This window comes from Prionailurus bengalensis, chromosome X (genome assembly GCF_016509475.1).
Source record: "Prionailurus bengalensis isolate Pbe53 chromosome X, Fcat_Pben_1.1_paternal_pri, whole genome shotgun sequence".
Taxonomy (NCBI): Eukaryota; Metazoa; Chordata; class Mammalia; order Carnivora; family Felidae; genus Prionailurus; species Prionailurus bengalensis.
The window spans coordinates 58,537,124-58,563,302 of NC_057361.1; the positions used below are offsets into that span (position 1 = coordinate 58,537,124).

The 26,179-nt window shown below is 47.5% G+C and overlaps 1 protein-coding gene across 2 annotated transcripts; it reads left to right on the forward strand.

The window, feature by feature from the left end:
- Positions 1–14,509: 14,509 nt before the first annotated feature.
- GJB1 (gap junction protein beta 1) lies at positions 14,510–22,270 on the forward strand. Of its 2 annotated transcripts, none has more exons than XM_043569928.1 (2): positions 14,510–14,627; positions 20,758–22,270. In XM_043569928.1, exon 2 carries the CDS (start codon positions 20,774–20,776, stop codon positions 21,623–21,625), a length of 852 nt encoding a protein of 283 aa, XP_043425863.1. In that variant the 5' UTR covers positions 14,510–14,627; positions 20,758–20,773; the 3' UTR covers positions 21,626–22,270. The 2 variants fall into 2 exon arrangements, with proteins under 2 accessions (XP_043425863.1, XP_043425864.1); XM_043569929.1 differs by lacking the exon at positions 14,510–14,627 and adding an exon at positions 20,209–20,361.
- Positions 22,271–26,179: the final 3,909 nt, after the last annotated feature.

A 26,179-nucleotide genomic window follows, 5' to 3' on the forward strand; every position in this document is an offset into this window, starting at 1 on the left:
GTGGAAGTTCTCCTGGTGAAGGGTAGGGAGGGCATTCCAGGTGGAGGGACACGTAAGCAAAGGCTTGCAGATATAAATGCCTCTGTGATGTTTGGTGATGCCTAGGGGTTCAGTTCAGATAAAGTGCAGGGTTGGACTGTAAAGGGGGTCTTTCAGCCATGTTAGCAAGTTTGGACTTTAACGTAGATAATGGGAAGTCTTCCGAATTTCTTAAAGCTAGATCAGTCACGTGTCCAGAACTGGAAGGGTAAAACTGCAAGTGGGGAGACCAACTGAGAAAGTTCCATAATTGAGCACAAGAGGATGAGAACCCATTATAAAAGAGAGTCAAGATGTTGGAGGAGAATGAAGCAGAAATAGGGAAGTAAGGCAGTTGAGCTCATTTAGGAAATAAAAATGGTGACTTGATTTTAGGCTGATCATGGTGACATTGTTAAGCTCTTGTGTTCTGGAATCAGGAGGAATCCTGGCTCTGCAATATTCCAGTTGTGTGACCTTAAACACGTTATTTAACATCACTGAGCCTCAGCCTTTTCATCTGCAAAATGGGGATGATAAACTACCTACCATATAGGACAAAACAGAGTAAATGCTCAATAAGTGTTAGCTATTATTTTTAGTATTATTACTTTTACGGCAAGCTAAATTTCAGTAACTGATGGAAATATCCAATAGGCAGTGGGAAATGTGAACTGAAGTGCAAAAGGAAAATTAAGCCAGAGGTTTCCGACTCACCTTGTAGAGATAACAGTTGATCTCAGAGAGTGACTGAGCCTCTGTGAAGGGCAGAGAATGGAATTTTGCAGAATAGTCACATTTAGAAGAGGTAGAAGAAAGGGTCCAGAAAATCCATAGCACTAGAGGGAGGGAGAGGGCCTTACCTTGGAGAGGATCTTCAAATCGCCAAAAAAGTGGCTTCATCTAAGTCCTCAGTCCCTGACACTGCTGTAGCATTGGATGCAAGTGACCTCTTCAAGCTTTCTTTTAGAAACTCTATTCTTCAGGGGGCACCTGGGTGGCTCAGTCAGCTAAGCTTCCAACTTCAGCTCAGGTCATGATCTTACAGTTCGTGAGTTCAAGCCACACATCGTGCTCTCTGCTGTCAGTGCAGAACCCACTTTGGATCTTCTGCCCCCATCTTTCTCTGCCCCTCCCCTGCTCATGCACTCTCTCTCTCTCTCAAAATAAATAAACTTTTTTTTTTTAATTTAAAGGAACTGTCTTCAGTTTCCATGGCATTCTGTTCTCTTCTATCTTCTCTGATTATGCATGGGGTGCCTCAGCTAAAAGCCTTGTAGCTTACTGGCTCCAACCCCTTCACTTTACAAATGAGGACACTAAAGAGACAGATAATGGAAGTAGCTTATTCAAGATTCACACTCACTTGTTCCTTCCTTGTCTTCTTCCCCCTTTTCTCACTTCCCACAGTTCTTTGCTCTCTACTCTCCGATACTCACTTTCTCTTTCTATAAACTCGTCTGTTTGTCTAGCTTTCAGGATTGCCTTCAGGTTTTTGATTGCCAAACTGAAATCTTCTACCCTGCCTCTCTCCAGAGCTGCTATTCCACCCTTACAACAGTTAACTAGAGGTTCCATTAATACTTCACACTCAGCATATCTGAAACATAATCGTTCTCCACAAGGAGACAAGGAGTCTTTCTTTGACTCCACTATCCTATTAATGGCACCTTCATTCTCCTAGTCAGCTAACCACTTACTAAATCTGAATGGTTAGGGGCGCCTGGATGACGCAGTCGGTTAAGCGTCCGACTTCAGCCAGGTCACGATCTCGCGGTCCATGGGTTTGAGCCCTGCGTCAGGCTCTGGGCTGATGGCTCAGAGCCTGGAGCCTGTTTCTGATTCTGTGTCTCCCTCTCTCTCTGCCCCTCCCCCGTTCATGCTCTGTCTCTCTCTGTCCCACAAATAAATAAACGTTGAAAAAAATTTTTTAAAAAATCTGAATGGTTAGTCCTCTATAAAAATCTGAATGGTTAGTCCTCTTAACCATGTAGTCCACTGGTTAAGCACACTGCCATTAGGGACAAAACTACCTGGGACCAAATCCCAGCTCTGTGATCTTGGGTAAGTGACTTAGTCTGTACCAGAGGCCATTAGAACCGGAAGAGACCTCAATGATACTGATTTCCCCAAATTTCACCTTTTTCAGAAAAGAAATTTGAATCCCTGAAAAATAAATCCCCATAGTCTGCAAAGAGGAGTCAGGACTGGAACCCAGGACGAATGAAGCCCCAGTCCAGTGCACTTTGTACTACACCATATTGCCTCTTGTAACCCTACTGGATCCGTCACTACTGCCACCTCCCTAGATAAGGTATTTATTACTTCATGCCTGGATCATTGACATAGTCATCTCTACCTATTCTTGCAACCTCTTGTCTACCCCATCCCCAGTTCCTTCTGCCTAGTTAATTGGCATCATTTCCACCATTTCTTAAAGCATCATTTCCATCTTGTCATTCCCCTCATTAAAAAGCTTTTAGTTATTCTTTGTTGCCTACTAAATAAAATTCAAATGTCCAAGCTACACATCAAAACTCTTCCAAAATCTGGTCTCAGCCAATCTTGTCATGCTTCATTGACCCACACTATCTTATACCAAATGGCCCGGCCATGCCAATACTCTATGATCCTTGAACAGCTCATGTACTTTCATGCCCTGTTGTCTTTTTACATACTGTTCTCTGAACTTTGAGTGTCCTCGCTTTGATTTTCCTCCTGTTGAATTCTTTTTTAAAATTTTTTTTAAAATGCTTATTTATTTTTGAGAGAAAGAGAGACAGAGTATGAGCGGGGAGAGGAAGAGAGAGAGGAAGACACAGAATCTGAAGTAGGCTCCAGGCTCTGAGCTGTCAGCACAGACCCTGATGCGGGGCTCGAACCCATGAACCATGACCTCATGACCTGAGCCAAAGTTGGATGTTTAACCAAATAAGCCACCCAGGCACTGCCCTCCTGTCAAATTCTTACTCAAGGCCCAACTCAAATGTCCTAAGGCATGAAGGCTTTTCAGATTTCCCTAGTGAGAAATACTCTCCATGAAAATATCTGTGACAAGAGTTGCCATCATAGATAGGTGTGTAGAAAACATGAGTTCCCATCTCCCTTCCTTTTTTTCACCTGTGTTCCCACAACATATTGCTTATACCTCTATTTAACACTTATGTCACTATCTTATATTCGAGCTGGTTATTTATTTATTTTGAGAGAAAGAGCACGAGTTGGGGGTGGGGGCAAAGAGGGAGAGCGCTGTTAATGCAGAACTCCATGTGGGGCTTGATCCCATGAACTGTGAGATCCTGACCTGAGCTGAAATCAAGTGTCAGATGCTTAACCAACTGAGCCACCCAAGCGCCCCCTAGAGCTGGTTATTTAAACAACTAGTGAGACCTGTCTCCTTCATCTATGCATCTTCCGTGGCCCCTGACAGAGTTCCTGGCACACAATAGGCACTTAGCAAATATTTAATGAAATGAATTGAAAACTATGGAGCCAAGTCTTGAGATACAACCTCATTAGTAATTCAGCAAGACCAATTCCTGTTGTTCAACATGGAGTGACATGTCAAGAGAAGAGAAATCTGGGAAACCTTGTTGGTAAATCTCCAACAATGTGCTTTGAAACAGCCTCGGTAGCTTTCAACCCGGCAGGTAAAATTCTTATCCGCACATTCTTTAAAGTAAGCTGAAGTTATGCAGGCCCATTGCCACCCAGCCAGTGGGTTACAAATAACTGAAAAGCAGTGATTGGTGCTGAGGAGGTGAGGAGGTGGAAGCAGAAGCTCTTTGGAGTCATTTGTAAAAAGAGGTTATTAATCCAGAAATTAATCTTTCCCTGCAAGGGGAATCTTGACTGAGGTCCTTGGATCATTTCCCTTGGAAGAGTGGGTAACTGCAATGGGTGATGCAGGTCAAGTAGCTTGGCATGTGTGGCACGCCTTTATGGTTTCTCAGTGGCAGGATCTGTTCCAGACCATTCTGGACACAGCTTTTAGCTAAGGCTGCTATGCAGATCATTCCAATTCTGGAAGTGATGCTTGGGGTATGGCCAAGATAAAAGATGACTGCATTCATATGACACCTTAAAGAAAGGCTTCAAGTTCTCTCCTTTGTTGGCCACCTCCATTCATTCATTCAATTGTCATTTATCAGATATCTACTATGTGCCAGGAACATAGGTTCTGATACCTAGATGAATGGCCCCTGCCCTTAAAAAGTATTATTCTAGGGGCACCTGAGTGGCTCAGTTGGTTAAGTGTCTGACTCTTGATTTTGGCTCAGGTCATGATCTCACGGTTCCTGAGTTTAAGCCCTGCATCCGGCTCTGCACTGATAGTGCAGAGCCTGCCTAGGATTGTCTTTCTCTCCCTCTCTCTCTGTTCCTCTCCAGCTTATGCTCTCTCTCCCTCTCTCAAAAAAAATAAACTTAAAAAAATAGTATTATTCTAATGGAGGAGACACACAGTTAAACAGACAATATGGTGGGCTATTGTAAGTACTATCACAGAAAAATACAGTGCAGTGGAGAAACAGGGAGATCAAGAAAGTGGAGGGAATAAAACCCAAACTCCTGAATTTAGCACAAAAGGCTCTGGCTACCTCTCACCACTCCTGCGCCTTTGTATGTGAAGACTAGACTATCTAAGCTGAGTTCCAGAGAATGAAGAAGAGGTCATAAAGAAACAGGGAAAAGTTGTTAAAAGGTACCAACTTCCAGTTATAAAATCAATAAGTCATGGGGATGTAGTGGACAGCATCAAAACTGTAGCCAATTACGTATTTGAATGTTGTTGAAAGAGTAGATGTTAAAAATTCTCATCACAAGAAAAACATGTCTTTTTTACATTTTTAAAAAATCTTTATTTTTGAGGGATAGGGAGAAACAGAGCATGATCAGGGGAGGGGCAGAGATAGAGGGGGACACAGAATCTGAAGCAAGCTCCAGGCCCTGAGTTGTCAGCACAGAGCCCGGGGAGGGGCTCGAAACCACGAGATGTGAGATCATGACCTGAGCTGAAGTTGGACGCTTAACCAACTGAGCCACCCAGGTGCCCCAAAACATGTCTCTTTTTTAAACGTTTATTTATTTGAGAGAGAGAGAGAAGGGGAGTGCAGAGAGAGAGGGGGACACAGAATCTGAAGCAGTGTCCAGGCCCTGAGCTGTCAGCACAGAGCCCAACGCGGCGTTTGAACTCATGTACTGCGAGATCATGACCTGAGCCGAAGTCGGATGCCTAACTGACTGAGCCACCCAGGCGCCCCAAGAAAAGCATGTCTTTAACTATATATGGTGACAGGGGTGCCTGGGTACCTCAATCGGTTGGGCATCCGACTTTGGCTCAGGTCATGATCTTGAGGTTCGTGAGTTTGAGACCCGTGTCAAGCTCTGTGCTGACAGCTTGGAGCCTGGAGCCTGCTTCGGATTCTGTGTCCTCTCTCTCTATTCCTCCCCCGCTCACACTCTCTTTCTCAAAAATAAATAAAGATTTAAAAACAATTTTTAAAAAACTATATATGGTGACAGATGTTAACTAGCCTTATTGTGGTGGTCATTTCTCAGTATATGAAAATATCAAATCATTATCTTGTACACCTGCAACTAATATAATGTTATATGTCCATTACACCTCAATAAAAGGTATGTATCATATGATGACAATTGTATTTTACAAATACATATGTGTATTTTTTTCACTGAAAAATGAATGTAAGGTTTCACACCTGTTAGTAAAGGTTATCTTTGGGTGGTGGTATTACAGACTTATAATTTTCATTCTTATGATTTTGCATGTGTCTTTTCCAGTTTTTCCACAAAGAACATGTGTTACTTGTGTATTCAGCAAACATGAAAACTAATATGACAGGGGAAAAAAATCAAAGGAGAAGAAAGTTTCAAGGTGGGAATAGTCAACTGAATGAAATGCGTCAGAGTCAGTAAGACTTGTCTGAGGGGTGTCCATGGACTTAGCAACAAAATGACTGTGGTGAAGACTATTTCAATGGTGTAGGGACTGGGGGCAGAAGACAGATGGGAGTGAAAATGAACAGCGAACGGGAGATGATGAAGTGGAGACAGCAAGTATAGAAGTGTCTTTCAAAAAACTTGGTTAATAAGGCAAAGAGAGGGGCGCCTGGGTGGCGCAGTCAGTTAAGCGTCCGACTTCAGCCAGGTCACGATCTCGCGGTCCGTGAGTTCGAGCCCCGCGTCAGGCTCTGGGCTGATGGCTCAGAGCCTGGAGCCTGTTTCCCATTCTGTGTCTCCCTCTCTCTCTGCCCCTCCCCCGTTCATGCTCTGTCTCTCTCTGTCCCAAAAATGAATAAACGTTGAAAAAAAAAAAAAAAGAAGGCAAAGAGATAGGGCAAAAGCCCAGTTTAAGATGCCATCCAGTTTGATGGGGTGCCTGGATGGCTCAGTCAGTTGAGCATCCGAATGTTGATTTTGGCTCAGGTCATGATTCCGAGGTCATGGGATGGAGCCTTGCGCTGGGGAACTCTGTGCTGAGCGTGGAACTTGCTTAGGATTCTCTCTCTCTCCCTCTGCCCCTCTCCCCAGCTTGCACACTCTCTCTATATATATAATATATTAATATATATTAAATATATATTATATATATTAATGTAACAATATATATATAATATATACATACCATCCAGTTTGAGAATGCTGCACTGGGGGCTTGGACTGCCCTGAAGAGAGGTAGGTTGTGAAGGCCTTTTGACATTCATATTTGCAGGGTAAGTGGTACAGTGTAGTATGGAATTGGGAGCAGCGGCCAGCTCAGGGAATCAACATCAGAAATTGCTCTTCAAGCCTCAGAGGCAAACGTAGCATCACTGAGACTGAGTGAAACACTCCAATGCTACCTACATGGCTACATAATTTAGAAAGCTGGTGAATATTTGGAAAAGAGCCCCCCCCCCAAAAAAGCTTGTGATAAGTCTGAAATAATTGTGGAGGTTCTTGTGACTCATGTGATAACAGTCAGGGCTTCTTTATCAAGGTGTGTAGCTCAGTTCTATAGACAGTATTGTTCTCTAGGAGTAATGCCAAGCCTCAGTGCATTCTACGGCTCAACCCAGCCCCAGCTCCGTGAGGTGAGACATCAGCGGTGAGAAAGAGCAGTTTGTGTTTATTGTAAAGCAGCAGCTCAGATTCAGAAATCAATAACTGCTTGACATTCTGAAAAGCACCCTTGTGCTGGCAAATCCAACGCCACTGAGCACCGATTTCCTGGGAGGCAACGACGTAGCTCAATCATCCTTGTCTTTCGTAGGAACAAAAACAGCCAAAATGGAGGCCTGTTCAAAGGATCTGAAACTCTTCCTTTACATCTGAAGCACATCGTGCAGATTATAGAATCCCTATTCTGGATGCGTCTGCTTTTGAAGCAGAGGGAAGAGAATCCTGGGGACACCCAACTAGAAGAGGGTTTCCCTGGAGGAGGCCCCGGGCAGCAAAGCCATGCAGGAGAACCATAATCTTTAAACAAAAGACAAGATGAGGATAGACATAGAAGTAAGACAAAATCTTTGCTTGGGAAGCTTGGGACCAGGATTGTCCTGTTCAGGTGCAAGGAACAGGTAAAGGAAAGTAGGTTAGTTAGAATGAAGGCTATAATGGGGCGTCTGGGTGGCTCAGTCGGTTGAGCGTCCGACTTCAGCTCAGGTCATGATCTCACACTCCGTGAGTTCGAGCCCCGCGTCGGACTCTGTGCTGACAGCTCAGAGCCTGAGGCCTGCTTCGGATTCTGTGTCTCACTCTCTCTCTCCCCCTCCCCTGCTCATGCTCTGTCTCTCTCTGTCTCAAAAATAAATAAAAACATTTAAAAAAAAAGAATGAAGGCTGTAAAAGATGACGATGTATTAAAGCTTACTCTCCTTTTTTTTTTTTAGAGAGAGAGGAGGGGAGAAGGGCAGAGGGGGAGAGAGAGAGAGAGAGAGAGAGAGAGAGAATGCCTAAGAGCATGGAGCTCAATCCCATAACCCTGGAATCATGACCTGAGCCAAAATCAAGAGTTGTATGCTCAACCAACTGAGCCACCCAGGCGTCCCCCAAAACTTACCCTTTCATATGGTGCTCAGAAGCTGTTGCAGGGACTGCTTTGGCAGCCTAAAGAAGGTATACAGGAGGAGCGCCTGGGTGGCTCAGTTGGTTCAGCGTCCAGCTTGGGTTCAGGTCATGGTCTCCCAGTTCGTGGGTTCGAGCCCCATGGTTCATTGGGCTCTGTGCTGACAGCTCAGAGGCCAGATTCTGCTTCACATTCTGTGTCTTCCTCTCTCTCTGTCCCTCCCCCACTCATGCTCTCTCTCTCTCTTTCAAAAATAAATAAACATTAAAAAATTTTTAAATAAAATAAATTTTTTAAAAATTTAAAAAAGAAGGTATACAGGACTAGATCCTGTCTTCCCTTTGAGACACACACACACACACACACACACACACACACACTGAATTGACTGAGGCTGGAGCTGAGTTGGCTCCATGGAAGGCACAAAGCAACACGGATGGGAGTTAGTGTTGAACTCAAGCTCTTATTGATGCCCCCCCTGGCCTGCAGTTGTCTCCCTGGACCAGGTGCTGTAATTCACATTGGTGGGGCTGTCCAGGAATCTCTGTAACACACGTTATGGCTCCCTCTCTGCCCCAGACTGAGTGGATGTTCTTGGGCAGGGAGGTGGGACAGCTTCAGGCAGAAGACAGTGGAGTTAATGGTTTCACAGATCTGAATGAGCCTACAAATCAGTCCTCTAATTTGTAGCAGGGTTGGTGGGGGCAGGTAGGGTAGGAACAAAACCTACCTGGCCAGCTCACCGCATCTCCTATGAGCAGTGCTTATCAGCAGAAGCCTGGGCCTTCAGGGTGTCGTCAGTAGCCTGGCACTTCCCTAGCTATTGACCTTGTAGTGCTGGGTGGTTCAGGGAAGTAGTAAGAATAGAGGTTGTGATTACTGAGGCAGGGGGCGGATTCTAGATGAGGCATTCATGGTGCTATTGTTGGCAAACTTGGCTGAGGTCCAAGGACCGAAGGGCCAAGGAGTCCAAAGAGTAAACAGAAAGGGTGAATACCAGGGCTTCTATTTGGGGCCCATTTACATGTTCCTATTGGGTCATTAGTTTGAGGGGGTGGGTGATAGACCAGTAGAGTCTTATTTGGAAGACCTGAAAATGGTTCCTATGAGAAAACAAAATCTCTTGCATATACAATATAATTTCAATGATGGGTATGTGTATATAAAGAAAGAAAACTGGGTTGAGGTGCCTGGGTGGCTCGGTCAGTTCAACGTCTAGCTCTTGATTTCAGCAGAGGTCATGATCTCATGGTTCGTGAGTGTGAGCCCCTCATCAGGCTCTGCACTGACAGTGTGGAGCCTGCTTGGTATTCTCTCTCTCTCTCTCTCTCTCTCTCTCTCTTTCTCTCTGCCCCTCCCACACGTGCTCTCTCTCTCTCAAAATAAATAAACTTAAAAAATAAAGAAAAAGAAAAGTAGAAGGAAAGTACTAAACTACTAAGAGCTTAATGGGCATGCTATCAGCCCATCAAGTTGACTCCCCAAACTTGGATAAGCAGAAGGAGCTAAATTCTTCTGTGTCCTTTTCACTTCACCCTTCAAACTTGACACTTGGCCCTATTTTTCTGGCTGTGACCTGGACTTCTCTCTGATTCTTCACCCCTACCACGCTACCTCTAGTCCCCTTGGGTAAAAATCCAGGACTGGATTTAACCTGGGAACTTGCTACCCCTGCAGAACTCTCTAGGTCCTACATTGCACACTCTATCCCCAAGAGCAGAAAGATCAGGAAATGGGCATGAAGATGTATTGGCTGAAACAAGCAACATTAAGATGGGAGACCAAGGGGCGCCTGGGTGGCTCAGTCAGTTAAGCATCTGACTCTTGATTTTGGCTTAGGTCATGATCTCACGGATGTGAGATAGAGCCCTATGTTAGGCTCTGTGCTGAGCATGGAGCCTGCTTAAGATTCTCCCTCTCCCTCTGCCCCTCTCCCCTGTTTGTGTGTGCTCTCTCTCTCTTTCTCGTAAAGAAAAAAAAAAAGACAGGAGACCAAAAGTTCCAATTTTCCATTTCACTTTCTTCACTTGGCTGCCTAGTCTAATGAAAGGATGTGGAACTTTCTGAGATCTTTGGCAAGCACACCCTCTGTTGGTGCACTGATCAGATATCGGCGAACCATAGTACCATTCTTCAAACCCCAGGAATCAGGGTCTTCATAAAACACAAAAACAGAAGCAAAATGAATTCCAAATTGCAGGGAGTGGATATGGTGTTGCTTAAGGCTCTATTTCCAGGAAATCTATTAGCTCCAACAAGCACCACCTCACCTTTAGGCTTTACTGTTGGTAGAATGAGTGTGTTGTCCTATGTGAAGCTGGCTTCAGGGTATTTCATATGATTAGTTTTTTGATGGGGGGAGGGTCTGAAACAACTTTGCTTTTGTTCCCCCCTCCAAACTGTCCTTATATCAAAAGGGATACTCCTGTTGAGTGAATTGGTGCACTATCTGGGTATAGGTCTTCAGAGGTCCCCTTGAAACAATATTGATAACTCCCTCTAGTTGACCTCTTTTAGGATATGAATCCCTGGGGGCACAGACCCATTCCTATAATTATGTGTCTTTTTGAAAAGAATTTGTGAAAAACAATACCAATTATGAGTACAGGACCACTTCCATCTTTCCCTAGCAGCCCTTACTGGAAACAGTTTGCATAACCCTCCACAGCCTGAGCTGTAGGGGTGGGGACTTGTGAAATATTTTGCAAATGTTCAGGGTTAGCCATTTCCTTAATCCTATGGACCCATTTAGGAAGAGTTTTTTGCCTGTGTGTCTTAAGCAACATTTATATTGGAAGTTGTCCCCTTTGATTTCTGAGCCATACAGCAATGCTGTCTCATTGATCAAAGCCATACAAAATACCCCATTTTGTTTGGTAATGAGACACAGGGATTGGCTAGATGATGGACTCCACATGCGAGGCAGGCGTGCTGCATGCCATGTGAGGAAGCCTCACGATTGCTGTGCTGAGGCAACCACACTTCTCTGTGATGTAATGATCAGAGCTCCCACCAGCCTGCGGATTCTGCTGAGGAGGTCCGAAGCCCTGAACTTGGACGATGTGGCTGGTGAGATGTGCTCTTCAATCGTGTGATCGGTTTCCTCCATCTACTGTCCCGGTCCTTGGTGGAACGAGAATGGGGAAAGCCCTTGTTTGGGCTGATGTCTGAGCCATGCCGGAGGCAGCAGGCTGATGTTTAGGGCCTCTTCTGTGTTTCAAGACCGAAAGAAGATCTCCCTGAGTGACTCTGCAGAAATAAATAGGCTGATGTAAAATTTTAAAATATTCTCCCCAAACACCCATTGTAAGAAGAAAGTGTGTTTAGGATTCAAGGCAGAAGCTGATTTTAGCTGCTTTCCAGGAGCAAAGAGATTTACATTGCTCATTCTAGTACACTTTTCCTCCTCTCCTCTCCTCATTTTCCTCTCCTCTTCCCCCGCCCATGCTGCCCATGCCAGTCCCTTCTCTCTCCTTGCCTTTCCTCTCTCTTTTGCTCTCCTACAGCAGCAGGATCCTATCCAGAAGATGTGTTCAAGTAGCAGTAAATAGGAAGAGGACAAGTAAATTCTAGCAACAAATTTTTTTAATGTTTATTTATTTCTGAGACAGAGAGAGACAGAGCATGAGTGGGGGAGAGGCAGAGAGAGAGGGAGACACAGACTCTGAAGCAGGCTCCAGGCTCTGAGCTGCCAGCACAGAGCCCGACACGGGGCTCAAACTCATAGACCATGAGATCATGACCTGAGCTGAAGCTGGACGCTCAACCGACTGAGCCACCCAGGCGCCCCAACAATTTTTTAATACAGCTATAAACTATTCAGAGGCACCTGGGTGGCTCAGTCGGTTGAACGTTTGACTTCAGCCAAGGTCAGGATCTCATGGTTCATGGGTTCGAGCCCCACGTCAGGCTCTGTGCTGACAGCTCGAAACCTGGAGCCTACTTCAGATTCTGTGTCTCCCTCTCTCTCTGCCCCTCCCCTACTCTCTCTATGTCTCTCAAAGACAAATTTTTAAAAAACACTTAAAAATAAAATAAATAAAATAAAATAAGTAAACTATTCAAATAGATTTCCAGAAGCCTAGAACTACATGCTGAACTACACTGGCCCCAGAGAAACCCTGCCAGAACTCCAAGGAATGGTGAGTACACACTGATATTGGCCCGTAGTTTCCCTTCGTAGGAGCTCTCTCTCTTCTGGTCAAACAGGTCTGCCCACCATTCCCTAAACACATCTCACTGCTTGCTGTCACCAGGAATGCCTGGACTCTCCATCTCCTTTATGACCCAAGTTCAACTCTGCCTCTTCCATGAAACCTATCATTTTCTCCTACATCGGAACGCCTTCGGGCACCTCATATCTACATATGATATTTAGGACATACTGCATTGTTATAGGTACTCATCTCTCCTGTTAGCTGAGAACCTTCTAGCATCAGGAACTGGTCCTCACTCTGATTCTCAATGGGTCCTGTAGAACTCATCAAGCTGTGTGAGGTAGTTAGTGGTTGAGATGAACAGGTTCTGGAGCTACACCGCCTGAGTTCAAACCAGCTCTGTTACTAACTGGATGACCTCAGTTATGTTACTTAACGTCAGTGTACCTCAATCCCCTGTAACATGGGAATGTTAGTAATGCCTAGTGCACAGGGATATTTTGAGGATCAAACAAAGCAATACTTGCAGAGTACTTTGAACGCTGCCTTTCACGCATTATGTACTCAAGAAGTGCTACTCCTCTCCATCCACTCAGCACCACTGTAGACTCATTCAGCAGGAGCTACCAGTTGCCGAAGAATGGCAGTCAGCCTCACCCCCATGGTGTGTAGCTCAGTTTTGCCTTATACCAAGTTTGCCAGACACTCACTAAAGGAATTCCCTACCTGACTTTAACTGTCCTTCCTACTCTGATCCCCTTAGCTGACTGATCTTATCTTCCACAGCCACCCTACGAAGCCTTGCCTCCTTTCTGTCCCCAGATGTGCCCTACTCATTCCTTCTCATTCCTTCCACTGTGCCTTTACTCACACTCCTCCTCCTCCCTGCAATGCTAATCTTGCCCTTCCCCTTTCAAACTCCCACACGTCCTTTATTTTTTTGCTCAAGCCTCACCTCCTCTAGAAAGCCTTCCCTGATTCCTTCAGTCAACTCTCATCTTCTTCCTCTTCAAACTTCCTCAGCAGTGAAAGTCAGAACCACATAACTGAACATACATGGATAGTTTTCACGGTGACTTCTTGAGTCTTGGTCTTGTCTCCTCAGGAAGTTGATAACTTCCTTAAAAACAGCTGGGACATGGGGCACCTGGGTGGTTCAGTCAGTTGAGCATCTGACTTTGGCTCGGGTCATGATCTCACTGTGAGTTCGAGCCCTGCATGGGGCTTGCTGCTGTCAGCGAGAAGCCCACTTCTGATCCTCTGTCCCCCTCTCTCTCTGCTCCTCTCTCTCTCTCTCAAAACTAAATTTTAAAACACATTGAAAAAACAGCTGGGATGTTTTCCCCTTTTCTGCCACCTACCCCTTCCTTACTTTTCTCAGGCTGAGTGCACAATAGGTGTCCAGTAAAGATTTATTGGTTGGTGTATCCATGTGCCTGGGTTTGCCCAAGGGAAGCTGAGGTTCTGGCACTCTTTCTGGCAGTGAGCTCAGGCTATGTTGAGGAGCAGAAGCCAGGGGGCCGGTTTCTGTTGACCTTACCCATTTCTGCGCAGCCTCTCAGGCCACAGAATTAGCAGGGTCTTCAGGTAAATCGTCTTTCAAACTGTACTGACCATTCAGTTAATGGTTGACACTCTCTGTTTACTTTAATGATTGCCAAGATCTGTTCTGCACATGATATACTTTGCAGTTCAATTGCCTTGGCCCTGAGGGTAAAAGGCAATTTTTGAAGAGGTGTTTGGGTTCTAGAATGGGTTTGGAAATCCTTTGGTCCACCCCCAGCCACTCATGACACAGACAATAAGCAAAAGGTGAAAGAACACCATGGTACTGCCATACGGAGGAAGCACCACCATCCCCTATCTTGACCTCAAGGTGTCAGTAAGCACTGCCCATGTCTTTTTTTCTCCCTATGGTCATATCATTTCAGAAGCTGGGATCTGTAAGGGATGGAAGGGATGGTACCCAGTGCAGGAGCCCTCCTTGCAACTTACCCACACACTGGTCTACATATGGCTGGGGGATGGGGGAAGCCTGAGGGCTGTTGATGAGCCTAGGTCCCATTTAGTCTCCCGGATAGACTAAACATGGACATCTGGGTGACAATAATGCTTCTTTCCCCTTGGGATAGGGCAGTAACTCCAGGCTATGTGATCTGTCTCGCCAAACCCATTGGGAGCTCAGGGGATCAATCTTATTTAATGATTGTGTGCGTGAGGAGGCGGGGCTGGTTAATGTTTGTCTGGTTCCTCTTGGGCTGTGGGCCATAATCTGGCTCTGGCCCTGGGCTCTTTGTCCCTCCCCTGGACTTGGCTGACAGTATCTAGTAGCACAGTGCAGACACGCCTGCAGACATTCCCTAGGAAAGGACAGCAGCAGCCAGGTGAGGAAGCTGGGGACTGGGGGAGGTGGGGCCGGGGAGGGGGAGCTGGTGTGGCACAGGAGGGCAGAAATGGGGGCTGGGGAGAGGTTCGGGCTTTGCCTTCTCTTGACCTCAGCACTAAGCCACTTAGACCCCTTCTGTGCTTCCCTCTGGGCAGAGTGAGGCCCTTCCTGCCAGGTTCCAGGCTTGCTTAGCCTCTCTCTCTAAGTTTCAACTCTTATCCTTTTTCCAAGCTCAGAGCTGCTTCCCCTGTCCCCCTTTATTCCCAGCCATGGATTCCATTCATCCTCACAGGGAAGGCTGAATTCCCAGGAAGACTTGAGGGGTCCCCTCGGTGCGAGGTGGCCAAGTTCGTCTCTTGAAGATGTTTTGTGCCACAGAGGGTTAGGGTTCGGTGGGACCATTGGGCACTGCCAGGTGCTATTTTCCTTCCCTGATTAGAAGGTACACCAGGCATGCAACCAACCTGGGGTTGCGCTTGGGTGAATACAGTGCACTTAGCAGGTGCAGAGGTACAGGCAGCAGGGCTGGGATACAGGGGCATGGGATTCCATTTTCTTGAGGGGGTAGGCAGACTCAAGCTGAGCTTGAGTAACTGATGATTTGGAGATCTAAAGGAGGGGTGGCTTCCCAGCTGTTTGAAAGTTGTTCCAGCTGTTGGGAATGGCATGGCAGTATGCACAGACTTAGAAAAGGAGGAGAGGAGAGGAGAATACAGACAAGAGGGGCGTGAGTGGAGAGACTTATGGATGAGGATGCCACAGAGCAATGGGGAAGGGACCCACACTTTGGTGAGGGGTCACCATGAGTCCCAGGTTGAGCTCCAGCACTTGCTTACCAGCTGTGTGATAATTTACTTAGTTTCTTTGAGCCTCCTTTGGTCCATCTGTGAACTGCAGACAGCAAGCCACAGCTCACAGGCTTGTTATGAGGATGAGAGTTAATGAACATACATATGGTGCTTCTAGAGCACCATAGGCATTCCATAAATGGTGGCTGTTATAATAAGCCCAAGTGGAGAGCAACAGGAAGTCAGATAGTTGACTGAGGAGTAAGAGGGTGTAGTCCACACAGTGAGTAAGGGAGCTGACATTAACAGTTCTATGAAAAGACAATGGCAGAGAGAGAAGGATAAAACTGGAATGAGCTGGAGTGGCCTTGACCCAAGTGTGTCCACACAATACATATGGCAGGGTGGAGAAGACAAGGGAAGTGACGGGTGCTGTGGGGCCACAGGGTGGAGGCAGGGGAGAGAAACAGAAGAGGGAGAAAGCTACAGAGGTCTAGCCTGAACCACACCAAACTGATGAAGGCAGCCTGAGATTCAGAAAGAATTCCCAAAGAAAGCCCCTTGTCCTTTCCCAGCCACAGACTGCTTGTGAACTGGGGGAGGAAGTGTGGAGTCTGGGGCTGAATATAACCTCCTCCAGTCCAGCCGGGGCCCTCCTCCAGAACAAAAAAAAACAAAAACAAAAAAACAAAAAACAACAACACCAGGATTTCCTGTAGTTGGAAAGAGGGACAGGGAAGAGGTGGGGGCAGAAAGAGAGAGAGACACACTCGATGAACGTGTGTGCTGTGCACACTTGCATGTGCATGTGTGTGTGCATGCCCACACATGCAAACACATGTGGGAAGGAGTGGAAGTTTTGAGTTGTGGGCCTGGTCTCAGTCAGAATGCTGGCCATCAAAGGCGGTGTGATGTACAAAGGCTTTGAGGTCAGGAGAAAATAAATTTGAAACTTGACTCTACCATTGAGCAGAGCTGCCTTTGAGGCAAGTTGTTTAACCTCTCTGAACCTCAACTTCCTTGTCTGAAAAATGGGGATAATATTACAGGACTGTTGTAGGGACCGAGTGTGATCTCCTGATTTTGAACTGTGCTCGAATGCCTGGGCAAATCTGAATCCGAGGACAAGGCCAGGGCCTGACATAGCCAGAGAAGTCTTGTCCAGTTAAACATGAGAGCAAAACACGCCTGGAGCCACACAGAGCTTATCAATACCTGGACTTTAACCCAAAGTCACAAAAACGGTTTGGATTTCAAAACCGGGTCACTCCCCTGGATGTTTTAAAATGAAACCCTTGAGATAAGGGATAAGCTCTCCATCCAAAAGGGAGAGCAAAATTGAGATCCCAGTGCCCACACAAGGGTGCTTAGGGGCCCCCAAATGGAGCTCCTGGCTATGCCCCAGAGAGTGCAAGAAGAGGAGAGGTGGAGAGCTACAAGAACCTAGAAACCCAGGAAAGGCCAGGCTGACTGAGGAGCAGAGAGGAGAGAACAGCTGGCATTTGCTTTGGAGTTGGAGGAGGCAGCTCAAGAAAGGTAAGGAAGGGAAAACAGAACAGATCAGGAGGCAGTGGAAAGCCCTGGGAAGGCAGGAGAGGAAAAGAGTTCCCAGCTGATAGGAAAGGGAAGGAGCTACAGGAGAATAAAAGCCAGACCCATTTTTAATCCCCCTGGTTCTAAAAACACTCACAGAAAAAAAAATTATAGGGGTGCCCAGCTGGCTCAAACAGTAGGGCACATGACTCTAGATCTCAGGGTCATGAGTTCCAGCCCCACGTTGGGCGTGGAGCTTACTTAAAATTAAAAAAATAATAATAATAAAAAAAAGAAAGAAAAATTATAATTCTAGCCAAGGTAGTAGAACTTATGGGAAAAGTATGGGCTCTGGAGTCAGCTTGGCCTGGCTCAAAATCCCAGTTCTGTCACATAATAACTGCGTGGACCCATGTGACCCTTGGACAAATCCCTTCACCTTTCTTTACCTCAGTTTCCTCATGTGTGACATGAAGATTAAAAAGAATACCTACCTCACAGAGTTGTAGTGAGGTTTATATAAGGTAGTTCACATGCAAGGCCTGGTGTAACAGGTGCTCAGTAAATGGTTATTCTTTTTTTTTTTTTTTTTTTTTGAGAGAGAGAGAGAGAGAGCGAGCGAGCATGAGCAAGGGAAAGGGGCAGAGGAAGAAAGAGAGAGAATCTGAAGCACACCCAGTGCGGAGCCTGACACGGGGCTCGATCCCCTGACCCTGGGATCATGACCTGAGCCAAAATCAAGCTCAACTGACTAAGCCACCCAGGCGCCCCAGTAAATGGTTATTCTTAAGAATGACCACCTGTTGGGGTGCCTGGATGACTCTGTCGGTTAAGCATCTGACTTCGGCTCAGGTCACGATCTCACGGTTTGTGAGTTCGAGCCCGTGTTGGGGCCTGTTTCAGGTTCTGTGTCTCCCTCCCTCCCTCTCACTGCCCCTCCCCAACTTGTGCTCTGTCTCTCAAAAATAAATAAATGTTAAAAAAAATTTTTTTCAAGAATGACCACCTGTTTGTGAACCTACTGTGTCTCACCAGATGAAGCATTTCTTTACTAAGGCATTTTTTTAAAGTTAAATGAAAAAAAAGACAACCTTGTTCAGAGAAGTAATCTCTGTCCCATGGACCATCCCTCCATCCCCTAGTTTCTTTCACCACCTTCCCCAACTTTTCTGTGGCTAATATCTTCCCCCCCCTTCCTACAACAGAGAAGAGCACCTAGACCTGGATGCAGGCCTTCTGTCACAACCACTGCCCCTGCATTCGGGGGCAGGAAACCCCCTGCATCTCCTACAGGTCCAGGCCTGTGTGCTCTCTCCTCACATCCAGTTCCCTGCTCCCAGCATGATCTACTTTCAACTTAATGGCAGAAGTGCTGGTAGGAGGTACAGGGAGGCCTTCTTTGCCTGCCTAAAGCCTAGAGGGGAATTTCTTCCCTAGAGCAACTGGCAAGCTCAGGAAACCAGGAGTTTACAATGTACACTTGATGTTGGGGTAGGACAGCCACGGAACAGTGTGTTCTATCTCAGGACAGATACTACAGGTCAACATCAGCCTTGGGAAGAAAAAGGGGATAATGGGTCTGGCAGACCACCCACTCTCTCAAAACAACATTGCTTTCTCTTTCTGATAAGATGCTTACTTCCCTTGATTATCAGCTATGAAAAACTGGAGCTGAGAACCTTTTGAAGGTTGCTTCATTGATCCTCACAATAACCCTGGGTATTAACCCTATTTATAGATGAGCAAGCAGGCTCAGAGAAGTTCAGTAAGTAGCCCACAGTGGTATTAGGCGAAGAACCAGGATTCAAACCCAAAGGTGTATGACTCCTACCTATTCCATCTTCTAACCTTCTGTTTGCTTGGTTAACTTTTGCTTTCTCCCTCTGGTTTGTACTCACCATGTGCCAACCTGTCCACCAGGGGCTCCTTTCCCGGAAGCTCCAGGATGGATGGTCAGGGTTTGCTCCATGACACTGGACTTGGAAAGTACTCACAGGTCAACAGCTTCCACTCTTCTCGTGATCTTATGGGTCGCATTAGTCCTTGCTTTTGTTGTCGTTCTTTTAAAAAAAAATTTTTTTAATGGTTATTTATTTTTGAGAGAGAGACACAACACAAGCAGGGGAAGGGCAGAGAGAGAGACACACACACAGAATCTGAAGCAGGCTCCAGGCTCCAAGCTGTCAGCATAGCATAGAGCCTGAAGTGGATGTGGGGCTCAAACTCACAAACCATAAGATCATGACTTGAGCTGAAGTCAGATGCTTAACAGACTGAGCCACCCAGGCACCCCTGTTGTCGTTCTTTAAAAGAAAGAAAGAAAGAAAGAAAGAAAGAAAGAAAGAAAGAAAGAAAGAAAGAAAGAAAGAAAGAAAGAAAGAAAGAAAGAAAGAAAGAAAGAAAGAAAAGTTTATTTATTTTGAGAGAGAGAGAGAGAGAGAAAGGGAGAGAGTGAGCAAGTGGGGAGAGAGAATCCCAAGCAGGCTCCACACTGTCAATGCAGAACCCAATGCAGGGCTCAAACTCATGAACCATAAGATAATGACCTGAGCTGAAGTCAACTGAGTCACCCGGTGCCCCTGTTGTCATTCTTAATGGCTGGCTTTTGCTTTTGCCAACACCATCTATAAAAGCATAAAGAGTATACCGTGGAAAGAGCCTAAACTTCCTCTTCAGATACTGTTGTGTTTCATTCTATTCTAACACTTCTTAGCTGTGTGACCTTGAGTAAGTTACTTAACTCATCTGAGCTTCAGCTTCCTCATCTGGAAAGACTGAGGGAAAGTCATTAGAGGTTTGCCCAGTGGGTCCAAAGAGAGCATGTATGGGGGGGGGGGGCGGGGAGAAAGCTTAACACAGTCCCTGGCTTGAGAAATATGAGCTCCCTTTCCCCCTCAAGAGCTAAGAGAGCTCACCCATACCCTGGAGGGGATCTCAACCTAGGACAAATCCTGCTGACCCTCAGTTTCTAGTAGAGTCACAGGGGAGGGCCTCAGCCTAGAGCCTCCTGGTCCCCTTGGGTCCCCTCTTACATGCACCTGTCTTTGTTCCATCTCTTCCCACCCCCCGCCGTAGCCATTCTTCTGGTGGGGCTGTGGGGCGGGTGCGGCGATGGACCGGGCGGGCACAGAACAGGTGGGTGCAGGCTGGGTGTCCGGCGCTGGGACACAAGTGCTCTGTGTGTAGGGTGGGCGGAAGTCAGGGCGTTTGATCTGAATTCTAAAGGGCGTTGTTCAGAGCCCCACAAAGGTCCCATTGTGCAGACACTGGGTATAAAGCAGCATATGACTCCCCAGCACCGGGCGGCGATGAATTGGGACGCAGGCGCGGACCCAGGGACCACTCCCCCTGCACAGACATGAGACCATAGGGGACCTGTCTGGGTGGCCTCAGGGATAGGCGCTCCCCAAGGTAACGGGCTTTGTTGGGTTTGCCCCAGGTCCAGAGCTAAGGAGCTGGGGGGTGGGGAGCTAAAGAAGATGGCTGATGACAGAACAAGATGGGCCTGGCGAAGAAAGGGGCTGGAGAAGAAAGAATGTTGGATGAAAGCGAAGAAGGGAGATGGGGCTCAGGGAGGTTAAGTCAAGTGAGGAGGAGGAGGAGGAAGGGGAGGAGGAGGAGGGGGAGTAGAGGCTGGCAAGGGACATGGGGTGATGAGGAAAGCGATGACCATCCTTGTTCCCTTCCTGTCACTGGCTCTTGGAAGGTGTGACGGGGTGGGGGGGGGGGGGTGTCAGGCAGTGTGATGGTGCCCAGCTTTTCTGCCCCAGCTTTCTGCCAGCTTGCTCTGTGGCTCCTGTTTTGCAGGTGTGAATGAGGCAGGATGAACTGGACAGGTTTGTACACCTTGCTCAGTGGCGTGAACCGGCATTCGACTGCCATTGGTCGGGTATGGCTCTCGGTCATCTTCATCTTCAGGATCATGGTGCTGGTGGTGGCTGCAGAGAGTGTGTGGGGTGATGAGAAGTCCTCCTTCATCTGCAACACCCTTCAGCCCGGCTGCAACAGCGTCTGCTACGACCACTTTTTCCCCATCTCCCACGTGCGGCTGTGGTCTCTGCAGCTGATCCTGGTCTCCACCCCGGCTCTTCTCGTAGCCATGCACGTGGCTCACCAGCAGCACATAGAAAAGAAAATGCTGCGACTCGAGGGTCACGGGGACCCCCTCCACCTGGAGGAGGTGAAGAGGCACAAGGTCCACATCTCAGGGACACTGTGGTGGACCTATGTCATCAGCGTGGTCTTCCGGCTGCTGTTCGAGGCCGCCTTCATGTATGTCTTTTATCTGCTCTACCCGGGCTACGCCATGGTGCGGCTTGTCAAGTGTGAGGCCTACCCCTGCCCCAACACTGTGGACTGCTTCGTGTCCCGCCCCACTGAGAAAACCGTCTTCACTGTCTTTATGCTGGCTGCCTCTGGCATCTGCATCATCCTCAACGTGGCCGAGGTGGTGTACCTCATCATCCGGGCCTGCGCCCGCCGAGCCCAGCGCCGCTCCAATCCACCCTCCCGCAAGGGCTCAGGCTTTGGCCACCGCCTGTCACCTGAGTACAAGCAGAACGAGATCAACAAGCTGCTGAGTGAGCAGGACGGCTCCCTGAAAGACATACTGCGCCGCAGCCCGGGCACCGGGGCTGGGCTGGCTGAGAAGAGCGACCGCTGCTCGGCCTGCTGATGCCACGCACCAGGCAACCGCCCATCCCACCCCCCCAACCCTGCCCTGGGCCTGCCCCTTCTTCTCCCCTGCCGGCGTGCAGGCCTCTGCCTGCTAGGGACTGTTCCATCAACATCTTCCTGCCCTGCCATCTCCCTTCCTCCCAGGGCCTTCCGTCTGAGGGGCCGAACAGGCTGGGAGCTGGAGGCCACCCACGGCCAGTGCTCAAGGTTGTGGGGGTGTGGGCAGCTCTTCTTGTCCGTCCGCCTTTTCCCTTCCCTCTCCCTCTCCCTGGGGCCGCTGGGGACAAGAGATAGGATGCTCTGACAGCATCTCCAATTGTGAAACTAATCTTAACCCCGTGTTGTCAGATACCCTATTTCTGGAGTCACATCAGTGGGGAGGGACGTGGGCAAAGTGGAATGGAAGGAGGGTGCCGTGGACATGTGGGTGGAGAAGGGAGGGTAGTGCCCACGAGGGAAGGAGGAACAGCACTTGCCGGCCACAAGGAAAAGCAGGACACATCTGGGGTGGAGGAATTAGGGGAGGGAGACACAGGCAGATAAGTTGGAGTGGGGGTTGGTCAGGGCCACCTTTGCCTCTGGTTCTCAAGGCCTCTCTCTGCCTGAAATGTTACACATTAAACAGGATTTTACAGTAAATGAAGAGGTGGCTTGCGTGTTTGTCGAGTTCTTTCTCCTGCAACCTCTGACCTCCCCCCACCCTCAGATGAGCTGGCCTTGTTTTTTTGCTGATCTAGAAAGCAACAGGCAACAGAAATAGCAAGACCCCAAGCCATTCTTGCCTTGTTGTTCCTGTTGTTGTTGTTGTTGTTTTGGCTTTTGGGGGGGACCATTTTTTTTTATAGCAGCTTCATTGGGATCAAATTCCCTTATGCCCTTCCTTTAATTTAATTTTTCTTGTCCATTCTAAGTATAGTTTATGGCAGTTTCAGAGTTGCGTGCAGTTTTGTAAATGTGACCACAATATATTGTAAAACATTTACATTACCTCAAGAAGTTTCCTTGGGCCCCTTCCTCTGATAAGAAAAACATTAAAATGACAACTCCATCTAGAGAGACAGGAAATGATAGAGAAATTTCGCAAGTCGGAGAGGGGAGCACACATTCCCCTCCCCCCAACTCCTAGGAGAAATATTCACCCCCCCACCCCAGTCCTCCCATGAACCTCAGCACTCACTGCAAACTGATGCCCCACAAGCCACCCGTTAGATTGCACAGTGACGTTGACCCCTCTCCTTTAGACATAGCCCCTAATTTGATCCTCTTCCTCTGTTTCCCTACGCCAGGAATCAATGCCTCCCACCCCAGAGATGTCTCCAACACAGGTCAGACATTTCCTAGCCAGGTCTCCTCACTCACATCACTCTCCCAAGCAGCAGGTAGCCTCCCCGCCTTGTGTCAACTGTGAGGGGAAAAGCCCCAACCTGGGACTTGACACAGCTGGCTTCGAGTTCTAGTTCTGTCACTTAGGAGTAACCCATTCCTTTCCCCAAGCCTCAGTTTCCTTGTGAGCAAAGGGCTGGCCTACCATATCTCTAAGCTCCCTGTAGCACTCTGGACTTCTGGGATCCCTAAAAGGCTTCCCCGGGCTCACAGGATTTTCCCCACGTCAGAGTCACTGTCCTCACCACTGATTCTTCAGAGTAAAAGTTGCCCCCTCAGCAAGTTTCTCACCTCAGCTCCCCTACCTCTTGACAGAAAAAAAAAAAAAAAAAGATCTGCCCCTCCCTGTCAGAGTACATTGACTCTGTGTGAGAAGTACATCAGAAAGGAAGAAGGGGCACCTGAGTGGCTGGATCAGTTAAGCATCGACTTCGGCTCAGGTCATGATTTCCCAGTCTGTGAGTTTGAGCCCCGTGTGCTGACAGCTCAGAGGCTGGAGCCTGCTTCGGATTCTGTGTCTCCCTCTCTCTCTTTGCCTTCACTCTGTCTCAAAATAAACATTTAAAATTTTTAAGAAAATAAAAAAAAAGGAAGGAAGAGGAAATCAGGCATAATCGTATCAGAATTGTTCTCTAGAAACAAGAAATTTCCTTTCTTGCAAGAAATTTCCTTTCTTTTTAGAAACTGACATTATATCCTGTGAGAAGACAAGCCCCCACCCCCAGGTCCCCCAAGGTGGGAGAGATTCCTTTTCTTATCAAAATCCACCCCCTGTTCCCCGCCCCCGCCCCCAGAACAGAGCACAACAAACACAGAGCATTTCTTCTCCATCCGAAAGGCCATCAAGAAAAAGATTTCCATGGGGCACCTGGGTGGCTCAGTTGGTTAAGTGTCCGACTCTTGAGGTTCATGGGTTCAAGCCCCACACTGGGCTCCGTGCTGATGGTACAGAGCCTGCCTGGGATTCTCTCTCTTCCTCTCTCTCTGCCCCTTTCTCCTGCTCTCTCTTTCTCTCAAAAATAAATAAGCTTAAAAAAAAGAAAAAGATATCCTTTTTAAAAATTTCCTCCTGGTTCCACAAAGGAACCTCCTGCCCTACACACATGAAGAAACGCTACATCCATCATCACCTCAGATATCTAGTTTCTCTTCAGAAGGTTCTACAAATCTCCCTTGGAAAGAGGCTCCAACTCCAGATCGAGGCTTTCCTCTCCAGGGGGCAGTGGTGGGACAACAAAGCTATGAGCAGGCTCTACAGCCCAAGGGAGGACACCTAGCCTTGTGTCCTGTGAACCAGATGGGAGCAGGGCCAAAGGACCCTGAGGGAAGCTGGAATACACAGTGTTTCAGGGAGGGGAGAAGGTAGGTAGGGCTAACCCAGGATTGACTTTTTATTTGAGGCTTGTCCCCAGAGTGTCTGTAAGGGAGAAACAGGAGGCAAGTGGGCGTAGTACCTGCCACACAAAGTTCTAAGTGACCGCAGTAGTGAAGAGGGCTTTGCAATGAAGAGACCTGATTTGGGGGCACCTGGGTGGCTCAGTTTGTTAAGCGTCCGACTTCAGCTCAGGTCACGATCTCATGGTTCCTGGGTTTGAGCCCCACATCAGGCTCTGTGCTGACAGCTCAGAGCCTGGAGCCTGCTTTGGATTCTGTGTCTCCCTCTCTCTCTGCCCTCCCACTCACGCTCTGTCTCTGTCTCTGTCTCTCTCTCAAAAATAAATAACAAAAAAAATTTAAAAGAGAGAGAGACCTGGTTTGCCATTTATTAGCTCTATCCCCTTGGACACATTAGGCCTACCCTCTCTGAGTCTCTGTTTCCTCATCTGCGATATAGGGTTGATAATAACTTCTCTATCTCTTCTTTCACAGAGCTTTGGTGAGAATCAAATAAGATGTGTTCAGAAGCTGGTTATAAACTGTAAAGGGAGGGAAGATAATATGTCAGAAGCACAGAGACCACAGCCTGAAGGCATGCTAGAACTTGCAGTGAGCCAGGAGGGAGTGAGGGTGCTTCAGCTGGACCAGGGCTAGTGGGAAGAACTTGGTGATAACAGGGTTGGCTCCCCCACAGAGTGGACAGCAGTCCAAACAGCAAAGTCCAAGACATGTTGCAAAGTCAAGGGATCTAATCTGGGAACAGAAAAAGCCAAGTTACAGGAGCTTCTTACCCACTCTTTCTCACGGTACTGGTGTTTTTAGGGACATTTATGGTCTTTTAGAGGCATCCGTGTGTGGAGGTCCTAGGAGTTGGGAGCAAGGACAAGAGTCAGCTCTTGCATGAGGGGAGTGGCTGGCTGCACTAGGAGAATAGTCAAGGCCCCAGCCAGCTGGGTTGGGATTTCAAAGCAGGCTGCAGTATCCACAGAGAATTGGCATGGCAACCACGAACTGATTCAGATACCCAATCAGATAGCCTGGGTGCACACAGTGGTAGCTAGAGGAGAACGCTTGTTCCATTTACTGGTTCTACAATATGCAAACGCAGACATGACCTATGGTACAGAAGGGGCCATAAAAGTCCACCAAGCTGGGCTCCATTGGATTTCTGGATTAGGCAAGGCTGAACCCATCAGGTGGGGAAAGGATTGTGTTATTCTAGGGAGGGGGGAAAAGGTGGGCAAAAAACACTGAAAGGGGGGGTGGCTGGGTGGCTCAGTCGGTTAAGCATCTGACTTAGACTCAGGTCATTATCTTACAGTTCGTGGGTTCAAGCCCCACATCGCGCTCTGTGCTGACAGCTCAGAGGAGCCTGCTTTGGATTCTGTGTGTGTGTGTCTCTCTGCCCCTCCCCTGCTCACGCTCTGTCTCTCTTTGTCTCTCTCTCTCTCTCTCTCTCCCTCTCTCTCTCAAAAACAAATAAACATTTTTTAAAAAGCAACACTGAAAGGGTATGGATGTGATGTTGTCTCGAGTCAGACAAATAGTCTACTGTGGAGAGTTGGAGAAGTGAGGATTGGCTAAAGGGGAGATGGGAAAGAGACAGTATGACCAGCTTATAATGGACCTTGTGTGTCACTATAAGAGGTTAAGACTGTCCCACCAGTGATGGAAACCACTAAAGGTTTTTTTTTTTTAACTCTTTCTTGTTTTTAAAAAAAATATTTTTTTGAGAGAGAGAGAGAGAGAGAGATAGGAGGGACAGAGAGAGAGAGAGTGTGTGTGTCCCAAG

What these genes read in the sequence shown, in the direction of transcription:
- GJB1 (XM_043569928.1), top strand. Translation starts at nt 20,774, where the DNA reads ATGAACTGGACAGGTTTGTACACCTTGCTCAGTGGCGTGAACCGGCAT.